The following is a 19,874-nucleotide window of genomic DNA, read 5'->3' as shown; positions in this document are numbered from 1 at the left end:
CACCTTCTCATGGTGGAGGAACACCTGTACACCTTCTCATGGTGGAGGTGGTGGAACACCTGTACACCTTCTTTTTCTTGGCACACTTTGGGCCTGTGAATACCAATCTATCATCGCTTGAATGCCACAGCCTATTTGAGTATTGTTGCTGACCATGTGCATCCCTTCATGGCCACAACTTACCCATCTTCTAATGGCTACTTCCAGCATGATAATGCACCATGTCACAAAGCAAAAGTCGTCTCAAACTGGTTTCATGAACATGGCAATGAGTTCAGTGTTCTTCAGTGACCTTCCCAGTCACCGGATCTGAATCCAATAGAACACCTTTGGGATGTGGTAGAACGGGAGATTCATAGCTTGAAAGTGCGCCTGAAAAATCTGCAGGAATTGCGTGATGCAATCATGTCATCATGGACCAGAATCTCAAAGGAATGTTTCCAAAATCTTGTGGAATCAATGCCATGAAGAATTGAGGCTGTTTTGAGAGCAAAGGGAGGCCCTACCCAGTATTACTATAGTGTTCCTAGTGTTCCTGTTGCTCGGTGAGTGTATATATATATATATATATATATATATATATATATATATATACAGTATATACAGTACCAGTCAAAAGTTTGGACACACGTTGCCAAGAGTGTGCAAAGCTGTCATCAAAGCAAAAGGTGGCTACTTTGAAGAATCTAAAATCTAAAACATATTCTGGTTTGTTTAACACTTTTTTGTTTACTACATAATTCCATATGTGTTCCTTCATCGTTTTGATGTCTTCAATATTAATCGACAACATAGAAAATAATACAAATAAAGAAAAACCATTGAATGAGAAGGTGTGTCCAAACTTTTGACTGGTACTGTATATATATATAATCTAAGAAATGTTCCTTACTTTTGGTGTTTAACAGTAATATCAAGTAGATGTAGTAGAACATACTCATGGCTATTTAGAGATTCCATTATTAGATTATAATTTCTGTAAACCTCCCTTTTTTACCTTTCTGTAAAAAGTTTCTGCTTAGTTTCTTAGTTTCTGCTTAGTTTCTGCTTGCACCATCTTGTTTCCGGTTATTATTCTGTAAGATAGAAATAAGAGATCTGTTGTGTGTACAGTATAGTGGACGTAAAACATTCATTTTGAAATTTTTACCTTAATTGGGGTTTATTTTATTAAAATGAAATTGTTTGTAAGATCAATTAGGTTTTTATGACATGATTAAACATCATTGGAACTTGGCACACAGCATTTGATCAATGGTTTATTTTCTACTAGTATTCCAATTCATTCATTGCCCTCTAAAACGACTAACTGGTAGACCATACAGTACATGCACATTCTTTTTGTTTTGTTTAAATATGTTTTTTAGGGCATTTCTGCTTTATTGGGATAGAGACAGTAGAGATTGACAGGAAGGATGGGTGAGAGAGAGGAGGGATAACATGCAAGACACGTCGAGGGTCGGAATTGAACCAGGAACCTTGCGATTACGTGGCATGCGCATTAGTGTGCTACGCCGCCAAGCCCTCCAGTGCACGCACATTAAATTATTCTCTTTAGGCATACTCTATTTTTCTATGACGACTTTTATCTACAGTAGGCGATAAACCTACATTTTCAAACCATACATTTCTGTATAGCTTTTTAATTTGCTCTACATCCGTGTCCACAAGCGAGGCGGGACCCATTCCTCTGGGAACACACTCAGACATTCTGCTGGGGCCATCGGGGACAGTGCTCTTTTCATTTTCTTCCATTCCGTCTTATCTGATCAGTGAGAGGCATCCTCTCGTACAAGCATCAAGTCACATCATACATTCCTGCTCTGCACAACTAAATCTCAACAGGGAAAGGAATACAAATGTCTTTCTTCACAAAACTGGTTTTATTGAAATTTCCTGTGGAACATGCACAACAGCACAGGTAAACTCACCTGGATAGTAGACAAAACAAGATCAATAAGAAAAGGAAGAGCTTCTGGGTAACAACCATAATGCACCTCAAATGCCCAGACGCTCTTTATTTGGAACACAAATATTCCAGGTCTCTCAAACCTGGTATTAGATCTCCATCTATGTAATCCAAATTGTAACTGTTACTCAAGTCAATCTGACGTGTATGACTACCTACAGGTAGTGGCATGTGGCGTGTTTCAACCAACCAACAATCCTTTCCTGTAGGTGAGTGAAGTACAGGAAATGACTTTATGATGGTGATCTGTGATCTGGAGCAAAACAGAAAAGATCTCCTCAAAGATGCCCTTCACAGATATCTCACAAAACTCAGTGTGTTTCTTCATGGGATTAACCCACTGTTGGTCAGAATATGGACATCATACGCACGCACAAGACTATCTGAGCAGTGCCGTAACGTCAGCACTTGCCTTGGCATTCCCTGATTAAATGTAAAAAGAAACAAACTCTTTTGAGAAACAATGTAAGTCTTAGCCGTACAGTACAAGGACAGCGCTCACAGAACACTTGATTTGATCTGTGGTTCATATTTCAAATGTCCCAGTTTGAGACAGAGGAGTGGTGAAGATGAAAGGTTTCAGGACGCCTGCTAATACACAGATGATATCAGGAGTTTCCTGGGAGCCATGGAGAAGAGGGGGGGAGGGGAGGGGGGGCTGGGGGGAGCAGCGTGCAGCCACTGCAGATGAAGACGTCTCTGCTACTCCTAGTCAAGACTACAGGCTGTTTAATTAGCCATGATACAGCCAGGCTCTACAGAAGACCTGAAAAGACCTGCTTTGGTGTGAAGCATTCAAGACAAATCACGGAACACGTCAGTCTTCATCCTCAGCTTCGGACCGAGGAGGACCTCTCAAGACAACAGAACACGGCGGGCCGAATCTAACAGCATACGATTCTATGACGCGTGTTGTTTATTTTTAAAGCCAACAGATGGTGACGGTAGACCTGTAATTAAGTGAAACAATAGGTGTGTGTTTTCCTTTCCTGGATAACACATTCATGTAAACTGCTAAGTGGATACAGTTCCTCCATTAGTCAGGACAGTGAGAGTTGGGTAATGGGAAGTGTTACAGGGAGATTAAACAGTCACTGTTTTCCGGCATAAACACATCAGCCTATTGTTGGGGAAAAAGAACATCACCACAAATTAATATAAAACAAACTACATTTATGACATAGCACAGCCTCAGACATATTTGGTACATTTATTCAAGAGCTGATTTGGTGCTATTTGGTGAACAACAAGAGATCTAATCCTCCATGCAGCATGAACTGTGCATACAGGCCTCAGCCTTCTGTTATTATGACTGGTCCACTTAACAGCAGATGACTTCACGTTGGACAGCATCTACGTTTATTTTTAAAAAAAGAAAGAAAAAAAAAAGAAAGAAAAAGAAACTGGGAGGAGATGGGGGGGGGGGGGGGGGGGGTTCCCATGGTGGAGTTGCCTTGGAAGTGGGCAACTCCCAAATAAACACACTGGACAGGAATATCAGGAGCTTATGACACATCATGACTCAAGAAGCACAGTTTGAGCTTCCAAATAAAACTATCAAAAGAATGGCAGCTACAACAAAAGGTGAAACGGCTGCAGATCGGGAGATGGCATACGGAAAACACTGCACTAACCACCGTCTCCTCACGCCAGTCTGCTCATGTTAACCGGGTGCATCTAGAGGGGAGTCTCTCATGGTATCAAAAATAATTCAGCATCATCTGACCAAGGCGGACATACAGTGTAAGTATGTTTAATACTGCAACACTGGTTTGACTGAAACCAGCAAGACCCCTCATAAAAACAGCTGTACGGCAAATAAAATGCATTCAACTGAACAATGTCTTTGATGGGCAAGGGAAGAGCAGGGTTCCCCACACACGAGATGAAGACCACAACCATCCCGTCCTATGAGCAGACAAGACAAACATCACAAAGAACAACACAAATAGAAACGCAGCTACAAAAACAACACAGAACCAATGCTAACACTCTACATTTGATGAATACCTTGAGGAATAAAAAAAAAAAAAAGGAACAAAAAAAAGGAAAAAAAAGGTGTAGCATGTAAGGAATGCGTTCCAACTGCTGGAAAACGTCTTTAATGGGTTAATGCAGGCATTCTTGCAGACAACAATCTTTTTTTTTCAAATGGAAAATGTCAACATCTCAACGTAACACAGAATGACCGAGTAATTCCATGTAAAAATGTTGTTGCTTTCGGTAATTTACAAAATCCTCCAAATACACATAAGTGTGTCTGCCAAATCCCACCACATATGACACACTGTTAACAATCAACTAGAGACCCCCATCCATACAACACATACATTTAATAGTGCCAATGGAACCGATGCTCAGCATCCTATACAATTCCAAGCATGTTGGAGGAAATTTTGCGCATGGACTATACTCAATTCATTGAAATTCTTACAGATATTTTTCGAAAATTGCAGAAAATAATACAATTAGTTAATGAGAAAATTGGAACTTGGACACTCTCTCTTTTCAACAATACAGGACCATGCATTAGTCTCACCCAATTTCTTCTTTTGTTAACCACAATATATTGAGAATATATAAATATTTGCAAGTAGTTGGTAGTACTATGGAAAGCTAAATCTCTTGACATGTCACACACTTCTGTTCTTCTGCACTGTGTGAGTGAACCAAATGGGAGACCGGGTAAACATACTTTCCTATTCATCCAATAGTTTTTAATAGGTTAGGGGCAGAGTATAGACACCGTTTCCTCACCTCACATACAATACAGCATTAACACAGGGTCTTATAATGCCAGTACAGCATTAACACAGGGTCTTATAATGCCAGTACAGCATTAACACAGGGTCTTATAATGCCAGTAATTTTTCACAAATATGCAATAGAACGACTTGCTTTTACACGTCTTCTGAAGATGGTTTAACTGTCATTTACATAGAAATGGTGCCATCAATATGGGGCATATTCATCTTTTAAAAAGTGTAAAGAATTGACCTTGCACTGAAAGTGTTCACGCTTTTTTTAATGTCTAGTCACAAAATGAGCTAAACATTACAAATATATAATATTTCCCATGAATCAAACCCTTTACACGTTCCTATAGAACTCCATATCAAAATGACTATATAGTATGGGAACTAGTGCAATCTGGAGGAGGCCTGGTCTTTGTGACAAGGCAGGCACAGAGTAAAATAGACAAAGTACTCTAGAGCAATGGCAGATAGATTAAGGCCATTTTTGAAATTACAGAAAAATAGCAGACAAGAACTCAAGGACCAAAACACCAAACTTTCTCTCCCCCCCCGCCCCGCCCCGCCCCCCCCCCATCCGCTGAAGTCGGTCGGTGCATGCCAGCCTCCCACCTCCCCTGCCAGAGAGCGTCAGTCCTGCTTTGTTTACATGGGTTGGGGTGGTGGTAAGAAATACAACGGCACTCTTTCTAGTCCTTCCTTGTGTGTCTTTATGCCTCTCGCCTCCAGTAATGTCTTATGGGACCGTGGGCCAGTCAGGACTGTTTTAGGCGCTTCCTGGGCAGGCCGAAGGGTGGGCATTGTGCTGACGCCAGGGCGCGGAAGGCCTCTGCCACTAAGTGAGGGTGGGAATGGATCATTGACTTCCAGCCTGCGGTCTCCATTATGTCCGTTGCATGACTGTAAGCAAAGACAAAAGGACGTTAACGCACAGACACGCATGCGGCCGCTCGCATTAAAAATCAATCTGGATTAATGTGGATGTAATGACGAAGCAAATAAGGGGATATGAATGAGGGGCTGTGTCCCGGACAGCACAGGCCTGCTGCTGTGTCTTAAGTACGGTAGTTACAATAACACCTTTTGTTTGGGTCCAAATGAATGCGCGATGAACTAAAAATAAAAGCTGTTCTCCTCAGCAAACAAGTACTCACATCTCAAGGTCTCCTAAAACAACAACACACTAAATCAGTGTGAGAAAAACTTCAGAGAACAACCCCTCTCCATTTCATATTCAAAAAATGTTCCATTTCCTCGTCTTATCCAGGTATAAGTCTATTAATAACAAGGATACAGAGATATGGAGCCCCACCGAACAGCCAAATAGCACCCTGTCTGCCGCGGTTAAAACAATGAATTCTAATGCATCTCGTTGGGGAGAGATAAGAGTTTGTTATTCATCTTGTGCCACATACATCAGCTAATTACATACTTGCTATTCCAGTTCTTCCCATCTTTACAGCCCAGCTGTCTTAGGACACTGCACCTACAATACGGAAGATAAAAAAGTGAGCATTCAGGGACGGTAAACAGAAATGGCAGCAGGGATTCATCACAGTGACTTTTGTGTGTGTGTGTGTGTGTGTGTGTGTGTGTGAGATACTTGCCTGTTGATAAAATCTATGGCTTGTGCTTTGAGCTGCTCAGCACAGTGCAAGTCTGCGAGGATGAGTGTGTCGGCCACGTTCTCCACCGAGAGGCTGTTGCAGAGGGCCTCTTCACACATGACCTTTAAGCGCTCCAGAGCGTACTGGAGAGGCGTAGAGGACAAGACAGTAGGCTTACAGTGAGGGAGGGCGTAGAGGACAAGACAGTAGGCTTACAGTGAGGGAGGGCGTAGAGGACAAGACAGTAGGCTTACAGTGAGGGAGGGCGTAGAGGACAAGACAGTAGGCTTACAGTGAGGGAGGGCGTAGAGGACAAGACAGTAGGCTTACAGTGAGGGAGGGCGTAGAGGACAAGACAGTAGGCTTACAGTGAGGGAGGGCGTAGAGGACAAGACAGTAGGCTTACAGTGAGGGAGGGCGTAGAGGACAAGACAGTAGGCTTACAGTGAGGGAGGGCGTAGAGGACACGACGGTAGGCTTACAGTGAGGGAGGGCGTAGAGGACAAAGCAGTAGGCTTACAGTGAGGGAGGGCGTAGAGGACAAAGCAGTAGGCTTACAGTGAGGGAGGGCGTAGAGGACAAAGCAGTAGGCTTACAGTGAGGGAGGGTGTAGAGGACAAAGCAGTAGGCTTACAGCGAGGGAGGGTGTAGAGGACAAAGCAGTAGGCTTACAGTGAGGGAGGGCGTAGAGGACAAAGCAGTAGGCTTACAGCGAGGGAGGGTTGTTTACCCAAAGAACTCAAGTTCAGACAGTCACAACGTTCAGAACAAAGCGACCCTGCGCCCCCTCAATCACAGAATTATAAGAAAGTCAAACGTTTTCAAATATCAGTCAATAGCGATTAACGTCTACGCCTGTCAATCAGTAAAGGAGCGAACAAACATGAACAGAGATCATTTGGTTACGCCGGACTTACTTTGTCTGCTGCAGCCAACAAATTGTCGGCCATTTTCTCCAGGTTTGGTGCTTTCCCTGTGTAGATGAAGCCCATCATCTCTTTAAAGACATCCGGGTCGACGTCGCTGATGTCGACCCGGTTCTGACGAAGATTGGGAACGAAGACATTGTGTTAGTGATCGATCAATCAAGCTTTATTTATATAGCGCCTTTCATAAAAAATTGCAATACAAGGTGCTTAACAGTAACATTTAAAATACATGAGTACAGAACATACAAGCATACATACATAGAGAATAGAATATTGAACACTGTCTGAATGGGCCGATGAGCAAAGCAGGAGGGCTACCATCACCCGTTTCCAGAGCAACTGAACCCAAAAACTCGCAAAACCCATTGTGAAATCACCCAAGATGAATGCTGTATCTCCCAAAATCTAATACAGCATCTCTTAAATCAGACAGGATCTCTGCTAAACCCACCTTTTTACTCTCCTCCATTTCATGTTCAAACATGGCATTGAAGACCGGGGACCTCGCTATCAATCAGAGAAACAAAAACATGAAGGTTAAAATACAAGGACTTTATACAAAAAAACTAAAAACAACTAAACATATCCAACAACATCCATTTAATTGACTCAATGTGATCACCAGCATGCATCAATTCACCAACACACCCGTGTGAAGAAGGCCCCTTTAAGAACTGGAAAGGCGAAGGATCCATGTCCATGTGGCAGCAGGCTGCAGTTGTGACCATGTCTAAAGCAGCCCCCCCCCCCTCCCCCCCCCCCCTGGCCCCCCCAAATCCCCGTTCCTCCAGTCAGCAGGGCTAAGGAGAGCCAGGGGAGTAGATTAGCAGTCTAGGTGGTGGCTGAAGTGGTGGTCGGGTCTTACCTGCCAGGATGGATTTGTGGGCTTTGAACTCCTGCCCTCCGACGTAAAGGCTGCAGTCCGTGAACCGCGAGCATTCCCAGAGGTTCCCCAGGTCGTCCGACAGCTGGCATTCCGGAACCTTCAGCATGTTCATGTTGGACTGGCCCGAGATGTTCACAGAGTCCTGCACCACACTCACCTGGGAGGGAGACGGACGGTCAGTCGGAAACAAAACACCGTTTACGATGTGACACCACACACACACACACACACACACACGACAAGCCTGGTCCGAGACCTCCATTGTGTGTGCGCTTTGGTATAACAACATCTGTTCAGAAGATTTGGCTGAACAGTCAGTCTAAACGCTGGTGGTTTTGAAAGAAGTTGTAGTTGCTAAGCTAATGGCGGCGCAGAGTCTCTCTTATGGCCTTTGTTGAGGCAGTAACAGAGTTCTGTGATAGCGAGATGGATCTGCAAATTGCAAAAACACAGCCAATTGTAACCCAAATTAATTAACTTCCCTGAAACGCCTAATTAATGAGGAGAGACATTCCATCTTCAATTTGAATCTAATTTGCTTATGAAATTGCCAATTTCCCTGAAAATGTTAAACCTTCCTGCAAACCTTGTCAGGCACACTGGCAGCAAGTCCTGGCAGTATTCGCTTAATTGCATTTATAGTAAATTCATCGGACACTTCATTTAACTTGTCCCTCTAAAGAGACATTTCAGAAAACGCTTATTCTTCTTGACACATTGTATTCAATTATTTGTTGTACAACTACAATTAGTGACATATAATGGATGTTGTTGTTGTTGCTGAAAGGGCCATTTCACTTTCAGAAGTTAACACTTGAATTGTAATGACGCAACAGAGCCTGGCCATGCCCACAGAGATGTGTAAACATCTTGCAGGCTGTAAAAGGATTCTTCATTTCATCAACAGAGCTGGGTTTGCATAACCTTGCCAATTGGCACCACAGCCTACACAGTTGACTTCCTTATATTTCCTCATCAATGAGATTTAAAATTGCTATCGTTTATTAGGCCATTAGGATCCGGCCCACGCCCTGCTGACGCACCCTCTCCTCCTTACTTCCTGTCTTTCTCTACTGTCGCTGTCCAATAAAAAACTGAAAAAACCCACTAGAGTGGGACTATCACACTCCAAGGAATAACCTTAAAAACATAAAGAAGAGAGTTGATGTATACCACGTAATCGCAAGGTTCCTGATTCGATTCCGACCCTCGACCTATCTTGCATGTCATCCCTCCTCTCTCTCACCCATCCTTCCTGTCGACCTCTACTATCTCTATCCCAGTAAAAGCAGAAATGCCCTAAAAACATATTTAAAAAAAAGAAGAAGAAAGAAATAAAGAAAAGAGTTGATGCATCATTACCTCACAGAACAGCGTGAGCTTGTCGTCTGGTAGGAGTCCGTTGGCTTCATCAAGCAGAAAATCCCGTCTAATAAACTTTTTGAAGCCCCAGTCCTTCCCTTGGACAAATCGATACGCTCTTTGGCTTTCTGCAGCGAGGGGTAAGAAATTAAAAACAACTTGTTAAGTTGATCTCATAGATAGAAGCTAATCAAAAGTTATCAATGGCGTTGACTCAGGACAGTATCACAACTGTTTGGGGTTATCGAGTTTGTGCTTACCCATTGCTTTAGTCTCTTCTCTCTTTGCGTTCAATAAGGAAAATTTGAACTTTGCTCTGACTTCACTTTTTGGACAGCTAACAAGAAGTAAATACAACGACAGATAATCTTTGCTTTCGTCATCAAGTCCCTTTGGATTGACGCGCAGACACCTGGCAGGTAAACAGAGATAACACAGCATATTAGTTATGCTACAGAAACACAACTGATTTGGTATTACCACATTCATCATCACTGTCAACACACAGCAAAGAGATAAGCTTTTCAGAGAAAGATGTTTCTTTTCTTCCCCCTTACTTGAAGCACTGAAGTTATACCTAATCCATTACGGATGTGTCACAATGAATACAGTGAAGAGGACGCGCGTACCATTTCATCTTGTCATTAGGACCCGACGAGAAGGTGGAACTCTTCAGTACCTCCCCCATCTCCTCTCTGCAGAAACTGAAGTTGTTGATAGTCCACATGTAGGAGAACTTCACAACTTTAACCTGGAAAACACACAAACAATTAAGTCCTTGAACAATGTCACTATAGTTATATATGTTATGTTATAGTTATATTACTACTTCCAAAGTCACAGTCTGAGCTGTTGAGAAGTCCAAATAAAACTAACATCCAATGCATCTCCAGCTCTCTGTGGTTTATATTAAAGGCAATTAAAAATAAGGCCAGATCAGCAGGCCAAATAAAGCAATGTCATCAATATCCCTGTAAGGCACCAACAGTATGTTCATGACTGAACAGAGCGTGTGTAATACTGTCTCTGTGAATGTTGTTTGTATTGTGACTGGCCTATGTAGTTTCATCAACGCTTTTCAGTCTTTCTAGGCATCTCTCCTGAACAAGTGAACCTTTACATCACAGGATTTTCCGGTAAAGTTCAGGTAAAACAGCTGTGGGTGACGCGGTGGGGACAGGGGACAGGGGACAGCTGCTGTCTTACCTGTGTGTAACACCAGCTCTCCGCCACAGGCCCACTTGACATCTCCCCAGGCGGAGGAGGGGTGGGAACCCGTGACATCGCCAGCTTGACCCCCCCCTCAGCAGAAGCGCTGATGTCCCTTAGCTTTCACCACTTAACCTTTCCTGGGGAAAGAGGAAAGGCACTGCTTAGGAAAACAAATAAACGGTGGCAATTCCGCGGAACATCTCACCCACATATAGGACCGGGGCTCGTCATCAGCACTCTATTTCCAGATAAAATGGCCGGTCACAGGCTGACTGGGGTCACCAGGTCCACAAAAAGATTTGCAGAGGTTAATGGGGAAGTGAGAGAGGGGCATTAACGTGAGGCCAGGGACGAAGACATGGATGACACATCTCGTCTCTTGTGATCTATACGCCAAGTGATAACCGTAAACAAGAAAACACATTGTAATATCAATCACTGGACAGTTGAGATAACACGTGACTTAAGTTCAATGTCTTATGCAAAAGTCTCCCCCCAAATCTCTCAGGGTTTCATTGCTTGCCTCAACAAGCCTTTGACCAGCCTAGGCATGCCTGTGGTAGAGGTTGACAGTTGAGTGGAGGTGAGTTGCCCCGGCACTGGTAGACAATGCCATCTTCCAATTTCAAACTGCTTTGCTTCCCCCCCGCTGCCTTGACAGACTTTGCATCCTGAGATGACCTAACTCATGTTGACGCAGATGCAACAAACATAGCCCGTGCATTTCTAAGAACATGAAACAGATTAGGAAAAACTCTAAAATGAGATTACGTTGCTAGGAAACTAAATCTGTCGAACTTTACTTACCAGATGTTTATAGGGCTTATATTTCATGCTATTGATGGTAATTCCGTGTACGCACCTCTCAAGAGGATGTGATCGAATAAATGTATGAGGATCGGGTCTCCCTAGGTTATCACTGCATGCCTCATGGTCCTTACAGTTGATCCCACTCTGAGAACAGAAAGAAATGCCCAAAGATATGACACTTGTTGTACGCAACCGACAATTTGCTTCAAATGCTTATTGCCCCCAACCTTTTTATTGCATTGAACTATCCTTTTCAAGGGTGACTTACTTATTGGCAAGTGACACTTCTACTCTGGAAATTCCATATTTGGAGAAGCACCATAGCCAGTCATCACTCATCAAGTCATTTGCAATCTTTCCTTTGTTTTCCACATGCAAATTAAGCATATTAACGTCATTCGGTGTAAAATTAGAACCATTTATTTGTGGCTCACCGCAGGTCAGAATGCATCAAGTTCTAGAAACCAAAACTAACTGAAGTTAGCAAGCTATCATGAGTGACTACGTCGACCATCCTCAAATCAAATCTCAAATGTAATTCTTCGGCTAGCTAAGCACAAGCTACAGCTACAGCTACCTAACACCCAGATGTCAGTAAGCACGACATCCTATCAAGACAAAAAACACTGAATTCTGCACTGGCCGATGCATCGTTGATTGTGTCATCCTTTCATATTTGGCCCAGACAGTCAGCTAATTTATTGGCTAGCTAGCTGGGTTGTTTGTTGTCGGTTTGGCTAACACAGGTTAACTTCGGGTTGCATTCTTTTTGCAGCTTAGCTTTTAAGCTAGCTAGCTATCTAACTTAAACCCTCTACACAAAGGGTAGACGGGGGTAATCGTCAGCGAGCTAACCAACACATTAGGTGTTAACTTACTAAGTAGCTAGCTAAGTTACTGAAGCCAACCGTAATGATCCAACTACAGCAGCCAGCTGGCTAGCTAGCATACAGCATGCTAGCATTGGTAGCCATGTCTGGATAGTTGCTGGCTCAGCGTGCTAGAAAAAAAAGAAGCAACTACTAGTCATTTAGGTAGCGAGCAAGCTGACTAACTACGCTAGCTGATGAAATAGCTGGCATCAATGACAGTTCTGATAAACCTGACCTGGGCGTTTTACAAATTGGAAACGTGTAAAGTTTAGCTAGCTAAACTAGATAACCAGCTAGCAATGCTACTTTGATTGACCAGGCCCGACTAGCGAGCTAACTGATGAGCTTAGCGTGCTAACGAGTTGCTAGCAAATCACGGTTGCTAATTGGTCAATATCCAGCACCGCTATGAAACAAAGGGCCTTCACTATCATCTCCAAAAAATAACATCAGTGTCTGGACTAGAAACCAAAATGCTACATCGTTTCATAGGAGCTATATCATTTTTAAGACCGCTTGAACAAAAACGCATTTCATGACGGATAAACGAGCTGGCTCGAGTATTGTGTTGATAGTTGTGTTGGGTTCAAACTACATGCTGATCCTCTGAAGCTGGAAAACACAGCGCGCTAGCTAGCGTTAGCCGAGGGGAAATGGAAAAAGAAGATGTTTTCACTACGAACCTTTCATTTCCATGCTTCCACTAAAGGTAGCGAATTTTATCTCAGCCTCTCCTTTCACCATCGGCTATTCAAACCATGTGAAAACAAGTTTTACACATCCACTTTTCTCAATCAAATTTTTTTTTTTTTTCCCAGCAACCAATGAATGTATTTTCAGGCTGGCTGGCTATGCAGTATGCTACCAGGCTAGCTGGAGCCGGAGCGGCACAGGCAGATCGCTTTAGCTTCTCCCTGCGGACTGCGCGTGCGCAGTGGCTGGAGATGTCAGACTTCCTGGTCTCATTACCAGCTGATCAGTCTACTCACTGGTCAGACAATAGAGTCCATAGGATATTTATCTACGGAGATCTACATGGTTATTGCTCTATTTAGTTCATTAATGCGGACTACCGTGCGAGCAGTCTAGCATGAAATTTAGCTTTTTAGCTTTGTAATCACCATTATGATTTCCAGAGACCTGTGAGAAAGGGTAATATCTATTTCTAAAGGCCTACCAGTTTGCATCATTTTCATTAAGTTTGACATCATGACATGCACAAAGCAAACCATCTCTTCTATAACACAGTTATTGCATCGACATAATATGTTGTTTGACACATGGGGTCAGTTTCTGGTAACTGATTTACATTGTTGTGACACAAACTGCTTCTTCATGTTATGTGATGCAAGGTAACCAGCTCACCAGAATAACCATATCTCTCGTAGCAGTGTTTATTTCGGCTTTGTAATAGAGGATAACAATAAAATGAGATAATCAAATGTCAAATGATGAATTTCTCTCAATCTACTCTCACATTCTCTGTCATGGCATTGCTTGATAAAGTATCCATGCAACACATCTACAGCTATGGTGATTTTCTTGACAAAACAAAATGACAGTGCAACGATTTCTGAACCCCAGCTGTACTTCCTACACGCCCAGGCCTCTCTCCTCCCTCTGTCTCTAATATCATTCCTCTGGCAAACACAGAGCGGCTTTGCGTAAGCCACTGTGAAACAATACTCTGTAATGACCTCCTGTAGGCCTGTGATAACTAATTCCCATTCACTTCAGGATGGATAGGCTACAGCTCAGAATTAGCTAAAATGTTACAATCTGTACCAATCAGCTGGTATTCATGGTTGTACTGTATGTAGACCGTGCTTGTATCATTTATTCATGGTAAACTAGTAATGACAACGATGGAGATTTATCTACAGTAAGTTATAGCACATGGACACCCAACATACATGTAGGCCGAAGCACAGTCAGGAACGCACAAATTAATAGCTCCGATTTCTTGGGCAGATAGAGATCCACATAATTGTAGGCCTCCTTTGAAATACATCAATAATGATCAAGCTTGATCTAGGATAGAGCACACTCATCAGTTCATAACAGAACAAATACACTAATGCGTTTCATGAGCAAAATCAGAATATGTTATGAACAGCCAGGCTCCAATTCTACAAAGCACCACCGACTATTGAGAATACGGCACTAATTGCATTTACCTGCTATTCTATTCAGAGGGATAGCACTGTATACAGTACAGTAAGTGGGTGTTTAGTACATACATTAAATACACATCTGCACAGGTTAAGGTTAGTTGAAATGGGAGTGCATTTAGATGAAATTTCAATTCATTGTGATGTTCATCCTGGATTTAATTTCCGAACGTCTCTTGGAAAATACCATCGTATGAATATGTCTTTGTTGTCAGATCTTTTCTGGTCCCCTGCTGTTGAACAGCAAATGAGGTCTTTGTGGTATAAGGTGTGTAGCCATACAAAAAAACAGACTTGATTTTGCGACTGTAATACAGTGTTGGCAGAGGTGATTTCAAACAGCTCTGCTGATATTACTCCTGACTAGCAGCAAATGGCCTCCATGATGAAGAGTGATATGGACAGACCTCATGACTAGAGAGAATAAGGCTATTGTGACCAGATGACCTCACTGACCTTATCAGAACATAGACACAAGCTGATCAAAAAAAAAAAGGGAAAGACATTTTTCACCCAAAAATCTTTGTCTGACTCACAATATCTCAATATCCTTGGAGCCTGACTTTATACAATTTTCCCACAAAGGAAAAATAATCCAGTGTCTCATATTCCAATAAATGTAATGAAATCTTCTAATAAGATATTGTACAGATGGTGACAGAGCTATGCCCCTCCCCAACCCAGAACATTTCAACCTGTAGGCAATGTCGCTGTCCCCCGACACACGCAAGGGTCATTACACTATGTATGTTAATGCCATGTACTGTTTGAGGAGAATTGAACATTAGGGAGTCATTCCAATGTAGGGAGGATTGTATATTTATATACGCCATTTAGCTGATGCTTTTATCCAAAGTGACTTACATTGCCATGAATGCATACATGTTTTGTAGATATGGTCCCAGCAGGAATCGATCCCACAACCTAAGCATTGTCAGCACCATGCTCTACCAACTGAGCCACAGAGGACCGCTCATCACCATTCTTATTACTCTTTCCCGTATTACTTCATAGTCCACATGTCTACGTTTCGTGATACTGACACCGATTAACAAAATTTACTATTTCTAATAATGAGGAAACACGTTTAAATATAAAATCAAGTCACAGTATCCTCTAGAGCCATATGACTCACCATTGTGGTGCATTAGAAAATCTTCCATCTCATACTCAAACATTTGCAAGTGATATGTGGTTTGGCATGATGATACACTCTCACAAAGTGTCGTAAAACAAGAAAGCAAAGTCCTATACATAATACACACTACTATTCATGCACGCGTCATTCATGCATTAAAATGATGATTCAAAGCCTATAGACTGGAGTGCTGTCCATTATTTCATTCACTAATGTATTATATTAAGATTCAGCACCTGAGCAGTACTTTGGAGGAGGTTTTGGAGTGAGAATGTTGTTTCTTTCAGTACAACAATACAATACAACAACATTTTTCCCAATCAGTTGGCATCTTTTTAAAAAAATAAATAAATATGTTTTTAGGGCATTTCTGCTTTATTGGGATAGAGACAGTAGAGATTGACAGGAAGGATGGGAGAGAGAGAGGAGGGATGACATGCAAGATAGGTCGAGGGTCGGAATCGAACCAGGAACCTTGTGATTACATGGTAAGCACATTAGTGTGCTACACCACTATACGCCCCAGTTGGCATCTTAACTGTGTCATTGCCATTGTGCACAAGATATGTCTGTTACATAGCGCAAGTACAGTATATAAGCTTGATGCTGCATATTCTGAATCATTAACTTTGCATGTTCAATGTAATCATGCTGGTTGACAATAAGAAAAGTATGATGACCCTTATGTAAAGCAATTTTTTGGGGCCGATGAATGTCAGTGGAGAGAGAGTGTATGAAACCTTCTTTTATGTTAATGTATTCATAATAAACTATATGCAAAGTGGAAATTAGTTGCTCTGCTTATTGAAATGAACATTTCAATCTCCATGACTTCCAAAGTGTCCTTTCCAGTACCTTAACTCAATTTGCATTGAAATGCATCAGAGTACACCTTAATCATTCTGGGCTTTACAGATTAATATACAAGATTATGCTATTTAGCACGGGGCTTGATAAATCAAGTATTTTGAATTAAATGGAATGTGACGCTCTGACATACAAATCATTTATTCTAAATGTAAAAATGATGCCAATTATGTACTCGATGTTCTCCACAGGTTTGTCATTTGATACTGCTTTCCCCGGTGTAATTTGCACCGTGTACCAAATCTACTGTATCAATATGCAGAAAGTCCAACGCTGTTTTTTTCAACGCACAGTCAATGCCTGTAACATCTGGATCAGTAGGAGGCCAGCAGCCCCTTTGGTGTTGCCACAGCATATTTCACACATGAGCTGACAGTCTAGAGGTGAGCTACACACATTCCACAGACAGATTTCTGAATATCTGTATCTATAATGAGCTTGATCCAGCTAAATCCATCATTCCCACCAGCTCCTTTAATCTCTCCAACAACTGCGTTGGCTGTGTAGTACAATGTCACAGGGATGGCTGGGGCTCAGTGTTATGCTCGTAGTTGCTACCGCGGCTTCGTAATCCAACTTGTGAGGTTCCCTTGCCAGAATAATAATTCCTTAGTGATATAGATACTGCATGTGCTGACAGTTGTGCTACACATTAATATGAGTCATAAATCTTGAAATTAATTGCTATGAATATTCCCAACGTCACTCATACACCGGGCATCGCGTTTGACAGACAGAGATGTACAACGTGGGGTTGTGGTCAAAATAAACTCTATAGGCTGGTCACCCGGACCCAAATAAGATGACTGCCAAACTGAAAAGCATGCTGAATGAAGAGACTCCATAGAAAGCAGTTTTTTCAGTCCAGGAGAGCGGTTATCTAGGTCTGGGAAAACCAGCACCTGAATACTCAAATGATTCTATGTGCGACTCTGTACTCATTCCATTTTGGCTGTCCGGTCTGTGTTCGCATACTGTATGCACTGCAGGATGTCAATTAAAGTCTACCTCTACACACATTTGTTGGTGTTATCTGGTTGGGTGAGCGGGAGAATGTGGTAAAAAAAGAAAATTCCCCCTACTAATTCCACAAGGAAATTCAATGCCCCTCTCTGAAAAGCCTCTTTGGTACCTGCAGGCTCAAGCCATGCTGGTTATTGGGCCTGGGACTCCCCCATTTCCCAGATGTGATCACTGAAATAGCATTGGAGACTGCTTTCTCTCCTGTGCACACGGCCCCTTGCCTTATGAAGTGAGAGTTCACATCCTATTGTGTCTTCAAGAGAGATGATCAGTCTGATCTTGGGATTCTGAGGATCAATGCTTCTTAGGCTCAATGCTTTTTTTTCTCTCAATGTCAACATTAAGGTGAAGTGTAGGGATCACATGGAGACTATCACATGGAGACTATCACATGGAGACTATCACATGGAGACTATGACACAGGGACTATCCAGGAGACTATCACATGGAGACTATCACATGGAGACTATGACACAGGGACTATCCAGGAGACTATCACATGGAGACTATGACACAGGGACTATCCAGGAGACTATCACATGGAGACTATCACACAGGGACTATCACATGGAGACTATCACACGGGGACTATCCAGGAGACTATCACATGGAGACTATCACATGGAGACTATCACACGGGGACTATCCAGGAGACTATCACATGGAGACTATCACATGGAGACTATCCAGGAGACTATCACACGGGGACTATCCAGGAGACTATCACATGGAGACTATCACATGGAGACTATCACATGGGGACTATCCAGGAGACTATCACATGGAGACTATCCAGGAGACTATCACACGGGGACTATCCAGGAGACTATCACATGGAGACTATCACATGGGGACTATCCAGGAGACTATCACATGGAGACTATCACATGGAGACTATCACATGGGGACTATCCAGGAGACTATCACATGGAGACTATCACATGGAGACTATCACATGGGGACTATCCAGGAGACTATCCAGGAGACTATCACATGGAGACTATCACATGGAGACTATCCAGGAGACTATCACACGGGGACTATCCAGGAGACTATCACATGGAGACTATCACATGGAGACTATCACATGGGGACTATCCAGGAGACTATCACATGGAGACTATCCAGGAGACTATCACACGGGGACTATCCAGGAGACTATCACATGGAGACTATCACATGGGGACTATCCAGGAGACTATCACATGGAGACTATCCAGGAGACTATCACACGGGGACTATCCAGGAGACTATCACATGGAGACTATCACATGGAGACTATCACATGGGGACTATCCAGGAGACTATCACATGGAGACTATCACATGGAGACTATCACATGGGGACTATCCAGGAGACTAGGAGTGATCTGAGCACGGAAACATCTTTAGTCAAGTGGTGATCTGTAGATCTCCTTTACAGTAACAGCACATCTATAATATGTAGTACTGTCATTCTTTATGGGATTTGGAGCGAAATCAACTCTCCGAGGGGCAAAGCTGTGAGGAATGATTCTGAATCAGGAGAGCAAGTGGAATGAAACTGTTAACAAGGTGAAATTACACTTGTTTTCTCACAAACTTAGTAAAGTATTTGCAGTGTTTTTCCTTCTCAACAATCTCTGCCTTCTCAGGATTATGACAGGGCTGATTCTGTAGCGTGAAGAACCGGAGCAGATGCTCTATTACAGCGATGTCCATTGACAATTAGCATCATTCTTCATAGCTCATTTCCCATAGAGCGACAGCAGAAATCGCACACAAGCTCCACGTTATTAATAGAGATGCTTCTTATGGAAATGAGACACTCATTTCACCCAGAATGCCCAGTTTTTATTCTGGTTGATTTTCAAATGAACTGTGTCAGTCTATATAATTCATCTTCCCCTTTTCAACGTATTGCTACCACAAGATTGTATTGTATTGACTGAGATCAAAGCTTGATAGAGGAATACAAAGCAAGCATTTATCTCTCACTGCTTGACTCTTTGTTTTTGTGTATTCATACTTCAAACTAGATCTCTCTGATGATCTCTCAGTGTGAGTCTACATAATCTATTGTTAACCATTTACATTGTTACACAAATCATTAAGGATGTGCCAAAGACAGTTAAACCCTTTTCTATCGCAGTTTTTTTGTTTGTTTAGTTTTTTTTACACATATTAAATATCTCCCTGTTGGTACCACTGGGGTCTCAGCAGTCATATTGTAGAACACATCTTCTTCTTTCTTGTCAGAACAGAGGAGAGCTGGGATCTGAGTGTAGAACGAGGTG

At 42.4% G+C, this 19,874-nt stretch overlaps 1 protein-coding gene across 4 annotated transcripts; it reads right to left on the bottom strand.

Moving 5' to 3' along the window:
* Nucleotides 1-5,283: 5,283 nt before the first annotated feature.
* On the bottom strand, nucleotides 5,284-13,307 carry spopla (speckle type BTB/POZ protein like a). Of its 4 annotated transcripts, XM_083681286.1 has the most exons (13): nucleotides 13,084-13,307; nucleotides 11,797-11,887; nucleotides 11,581-11,672; nucleotides 10,713-10,855; nucleotides 10,136-10,257; nucleotides 9,767-9,918; nucleotides 9,507-9,634; nucleotides 8,124-8,301; nucleotides 7,710-7,765; nucleotides 7,247-7,369; nucleotides 6,330-6,472; nucleotides 6,155-6,208; nucleotides 5,284-5,622 (listed from the first exon to the last, which is right to left on the bottom strand). In XM_083681286.1, exons 4-13 carry the CDS (start codon nucleotides 10,788-10,790, stop codon nucleotides 5,478-5,480), a joined length of 1,179 nt encoding a protein of 392 aa, XP_083537412.1. In that variant the 5' UTR covers nucleotides 10,791-10,855; nucleotides 11,581-11,672; nucleotides 11,797-11,887; nucleotides 13,084-13,307; the 3' UTR covers nucleotides 5,284-5,477. The 4 variants fall into 4 exon arrangements, with proteins under 4 accessions (XP_083537412.1, XP_083537413.1, XP_083537411.1 ...); XM_083681287.1 differs by lacking the exon at nucleotides 11,797-11,887 and having other exon boundaries at nucleotides 11,526-11,672; XM_083681285.1 differs by lacking the exon at nucleotides 11,797-11,887.
* Between the last annotated feature and the right edge of the window lie 6,567 nt (nucleotides 13,308-19,874).

Source organism: Argentina silus (assembly GCF_951799395.1).
Source record: "Argentina silus genome assembly, chromosome: 12".
NCBI lineage: Eukaryota > Metazoa > Chordata > Actinopteri > Argentiniformes > Argentinidae > Argentina > Argentina silus.
This window is presented reverse-complemented; position numbering and strand designations above follow the sequence as displayed.

Excerpts from the sequence above, each read along its gene's own strand:
- spopla (XM_083681286.1), bottom strand. The coding sequence starts at position 10,790 with ATGTCACGGGTTCCCACCCCTCCTCCGCCTGGGGAGATGTCAAGTGGG. Across the intron at positions 10,258-10,712 it reads AGAGCTGGTGTTACACACAG|GTTAAAGTTGTGAAGTTCTC; the intron begins GTAAGACAGCAG and ends TGTGTTTTCCAG. Across the intron at positions 5,623-6,154 it reads GGGAAGAACTGGAATAGCAA|TCATGCAACGGACATAATGG; the intron begins GTATGTAATTAG and ends CTTTGCTTACAG.